The sequence below is a fragment of the Penaeus vannamei genome, chromosome 19 (genome assembly GCF_042767895.1).
Source record: "Penaeus vannamei isolate JL-2024 chromosome 19, ASM4276789v1, whole genome shotgun sequence".
Classification (NCBI taxonomy): domain Eukaryota; kingdom Metazoa; phylum Arthropoda; class Malacostraca; order Decapoda; family Penaeidae; genus Penaeus; species Penaeus vannamei.
In genome coordinates this window covers 35,367,574-35,372,573 of record NC_091567.1, presented here as the reverse complement: position 1 = coordinate 35,372,573, position 5,000 = coordinate 35,367,574, and the positions used below count along the sequence as shown (strand labels likewise).

The window sequence follows — 5,000 nt, the reverse complement described above, 5'->3', positions numbered from 1 at the left end:
TCCGTCGGGGAACTTTCTCTTCTCGCCCTTCAGCGTCTGGAGCGCCCTCGTCCTCGCCTACTTCGGCTCCCGAGGCGACACGAAGGCCCAGATGGAGCGCGTCCTCCGACTCCCCGCCAAGGAGGAGACCCTCGCCGTCTACAGAGCTCTGAAGCAGATGTGAGTGCATTTCTAAAAATACTGTCAACGTTTAAAGGACCACATCACCAAACGATGCAGTGCTTCATCTGTAAATGATTGCATTAAACATTAACTGATTATGAATATTGTGTAGACTCCTCAGCGACGGAGAGGGAAGCAAGGATAATATTTCAAGCGATTTTCCGATGGCTCATTCAGAATGCATGTCTCATTACATGCCCATTATAAAAGGTGAACTCAAATATCATTTACGCTGTTTACCATTGCGGTTCTTTTCCGATTTTCATTATTTCCACATATTCTACGAATCAGATAATGTTTATCTTTATTTTACGGTACTGTCAAAGATGTTTTTAAATTCACTGACATTTTGATTACATGTATCATGTACTTTTTACATTCTTGCTCTTAGTTATTACTTGCCCTCATTACTTAGTCTTTCTACCTCAGACTGTGTGAGGAAACTCTTTCAACTTTCATTCCACGGACATCAAAGATCACTGCATTAATGAACACAAACAGTGTCGTGCAAACAAAGATAAATAGGAAAAAAGCCACAATATTTTTTTCTTTCTCTTTGTGGCTGTTATAAGCCTATACACCCCTCGAATAAAACTGATACCTAAAAAGGGGGAAATACATTTTTCATAACACCACTTCTCTGTCGCAGTTATGCCCCGTCGGCCGATGGTCAAAAACACACAATGCTCTCATCGAACAGAATTTACCTCGATACCTCTTTGCCCGTTCGACGCTGCGTGCAACAGGTCCTTCCTGACGAAGTGAAGACCTTAAACTTCGCTCAGGTGAGGCACGTACCTTGTCATAATGAGTAATAACAAATGTAACTGCACCATTATCTGATTAAAGTACCACTTACCTTGCCTAATTTGCTCTTTCTAATGGGCCCCCTTTTCCCTGCCCAATTTGCCCGTTCCAATGCCCCCCTTTTTCCCTGCCCAATTTACCCGTTCTAATGCCCCCCTCCCCTTTTCCCCGCAAGCAGCCCGACCTCGCCGCCGCAAGTATCAACCACTTCGTCAACGCCTCAACGCAAGGCAAGATACCGCGCCTCGTGACCACGGCAGACGTGACACTTGCCCGCCTGGCCTTCGTCAACGCCGTCTACTTCAAGGGCTTCTGGGAGACACCTTTTGCGGCCGAGAACACGCGACGAGAGGAATTCTTCTTGTCCCCCAAACGCCGTGCTTACGTCGACATGATGGAACAAACCGACAATTTCAAAAACGGTAAAGCATAACTGTGGTTGTAGATTTAGTGAAGGTTGTTTTATTGGTCACTTGAAAATCTCATTTAAATACTCCTTTTATTTTATCGATTTAGCTTTGTAAAATCAGTGTAACGCAGCTATGACAAGTCAAAAGTGATTTATAACAAGATAAGAATTCCTGTACGATTATTTTCATATTTTCTTCATCCTAGAAGAGTATTTAAACCTCCGCTCAATACTGTTTGGCGTGTTATCATTTATCGAGTCATTTATCATTTCCGCGGGAATAACTACGTATATATGTCGCTTCCTTCGTTCAGCCATTCATTGATTAGTTTATTCATTTATCAGTTTAATGATAATCACTTCTTTATTCATCAATTCATCTATGAGTTCATGTCAATCTACCAATGCATCACTGTATATACGTAAAAAGAAAGAACGTAAGAAGAATTATATATATATATATATATATATATATATATATATATATATATATATATATATATATACATATATATATACATATATACATATATATATATATATATATATATATATATATGTATATATATATATACATATATATATATATATATATATATATATATATATATATATATATATATTTATATATATGTATATGTATTTGTATATATACATTTATGTATATGTATATATATATGTATACATATATGTATATATATATACATATATGTATATATATATATATACATATATGTATATATATACATATATATATATATATATATTCATATATATATACACACATACATATATATCTATATATATATATATATATATATATATATATATATGTGTGTGTGTGTGTGTGTGTGTGTGTGTGTGTGTGTGTGTGTGTGTGTGTGTGTGTGTGTGTATATAAATACATATATATATATATATATATATATATATATATAAATATATATATATATATATATATATATATATATATTCATATATATATATATTTGAATATATATATATATATATATATATATATATATATATATATATGAATATATAGATAGATAGATAGATAGATTGATTTATATCCAATTATAAATGTAGTTAATAAGCTATGTTCGTATTCATCTATACTTCCAGTTTATGACTCGACTTTCCCTTATCCACCCATTAGTTTATTATATTCATTATTCACTCTTCGCTTACCTGTCCCTCCCTCCCCAGGCGCGTCGGAGGAGCTGGACGCCGACGTGGTGGAGCTGCCGTACCGCGGGGGCGCCGCGTCGATGGTCGTGCTCCTCCCGCGGGACAGAGGGACCGGAGGCGAGCTCGACCGGATGCTCCAGCGCCTCACGCCCGCCGCCCTCGCCTCCGCCGTCGGGAACTTGGCTCGTAATAAAGTTTTGCTGAAGTTCCCCAAGTTCAAGCTTGAGAGTAGTCTTCGAAATGAACTCATAGAGGTGTGCACGTGTTCATATACATATATAGGATAGAAATATGTTTATATCTATATGGAGAGAGACTGAGACCATGAATGCATGGTCTATCTCAGCTGTACCGTTTGGAATGGTGACATGAAACACTGTTGCAATAAGAGAGAGAACATGCATGTAATATATCCTGATACATAATATTCACTCCTCTGAAAATAGAATCATAAATAGGGCGTTCTTCCTACAGGCTCTGACCCACCTCGGCCTCCGCGACCTCTTCTCCCCGGCGGCAGACCTGACGGCCTTCTCCCCTTCAGGAGGTCCGATGATCACCCACGCCGTGCACAAGGCGGTGATCGAAGTGGACGAGAAAGGCACCGAAGCAGCAGCAGCGACGATTTTCTTAAGCAAGCAAAGTGGGACTTACTTCACGTGCAACCGCCCCTTCCTCTTCTTCATTCGCGACAATGCAGTCAACAGCATCCTCTTTCTCGGAGTCTATAGGGAACCGTAGAAGAAATGCTGTCTTGCGGAGGCTGCGCATAAGGTTTGTTTTAGTCCAAGCGGATAATGTCTTAATTATCATAAACAGGGTGTCTGAGAGTGATTGTTTAATTGTTTTTTTGCTTGTTCGTTTGTTTTTGATTTAATAGACCTTGGTATTATTTTGAAGAATATCACTAAGGAGGTTTCTTTTTCCTCTGTGTCAATTCCCAAGGAGTTTAATATCATAATCACTTCATACTGTCATTTGGAAGAATAATATCGCAGATGAATTGTATCCCGCCGAGAGTATTATATCGTATGACTGATGCATTTTGTTTTATAGAACATTATTGTCAAATGGCATTTACGCTGCACTAGGAAAAAATCTGTTATACAATAAGATTTCAAAACCTGTTATACAATAAGATTTCCATAATGCAAAAAAAACTGTTATACAATAAGATTTCTCTTTCTGTGTCAAAAAAAAAATATATAGATGTGAATGCTGCATTCCATAATGCAAGAAGTGCAACTGATGCTTTAACATTATGAAGAATTGTCTCAGGATTTATTTTTCATGAAAGAAATATGATCAATAGTGTTTATATATATATATATATATATATATATATATATATATATATATATATATATATATATATATATATATATATGTGCACATACATTCATATACATGCATACATACATACTTATATACATACATACATACATTATATATCTATCTATCTATCTATCTATCTATATATATATATATATATATATATATATATATAGATACATATATGCATACATACATGTATATATATATATATACATATATACATATACGAACACACACACACACACACACACACACACACACACACACACACACACACACACACACACACACACACACACACACACACACACACACACACACACACACGAATACCATATGGACAGGCGAAACAAACAAGCCGGGACGAGATATCAAAAATAGAATAACACTGCGAGGACTCGACCGGGTTCCATAAAAATATGAATAAAAAATAGAATAAAATATTTTTTAAAATATGGTCAACAGAACAAGACACAAATGAAAAAAACAAGCGACCCGTGACTTAAAGTTGCAATATCATATGACAGAGATGGACAAACAGAAGCAATAAAGAAACCACAAGGCCACCACAACAAGCAGTTCTAATCTATCGCAATATAGATTATAACGTATCAATCTGGGAACAAGAAATGAACTCGAGTGGCAGTTAAAGAAAAAGTTCAAAGTGACAAGAACAGCCGTAACATTTTCCTGAGGCAAAGAAAAGCCCTGGTGCAGGTATCTTTCCAGCGACAAGAAATAGCTGAAGTGGTAATAGCAAGAGCATGGCAGATGAGCCCCATATTGAAAATAAGAGGTCAAGTGGCAGACATTGGCGGACTAGACTTCAGAGTAGCACCCAGTAACCATGTTCCTTTTTGGAATTTTTTCGGTCAGCCCGTTAAAATGTATTTAATGCCTGATCTTGATTGGAACGTAGATGAACGTGTTATGGATATTGTGTTAATTTTGAGTTAACTAGGGTTATGGATTATTTCTGGATTTACGTGTGACTATATAATGAAATAGATAGTAGATTTGATTTTCAGGTTTTGAAAATATTGAAATCAGTTTTGGAAGTAAGGATTTATATAATGGAATAAGTATCAGATTTTTT

The 5,000-nt window shown here is 36.3% G+C and overlaps 1 protein-coding gene across 1 annotated transcript in view; it reads left to right on the top strand.

The window, feature by feature from the left end:
- LOC113807264 (leukocyte elastase inhibitor) overlaps positions 1-3,867 on the top strand; it is a 5,903-nt gene extending 2,036 nt beyond the window's left edge. Inside the window, exons 2-6 of the mRNA XM_070134283.1 lie at positions 1-159; positions 812-947; positions 1,148-1,391; positions 2,588-2,823; positions 3,044-3,867. The exon at positions 1-159 is cut by the window's left edge and continues 156 nt beyond it. Of these exons, the coding sequence (XP_069990384.1) occupies positions 1-159; positions 812-947; positions 1,148-1,391; positions 2,588-2,823; positions 3,044-3,310 (1,042 nt within the window). The 3' untranslated portion in view covers positions 3,311-3,867. The remainder of the gene's footprint in view (positions 160-811; positions 948-1,147; positions 1,392-2,587; positions 2,824-3,043) is intronic.
- Positions 3,868-5,000: the final 1,133 nt, after the last annotated feature.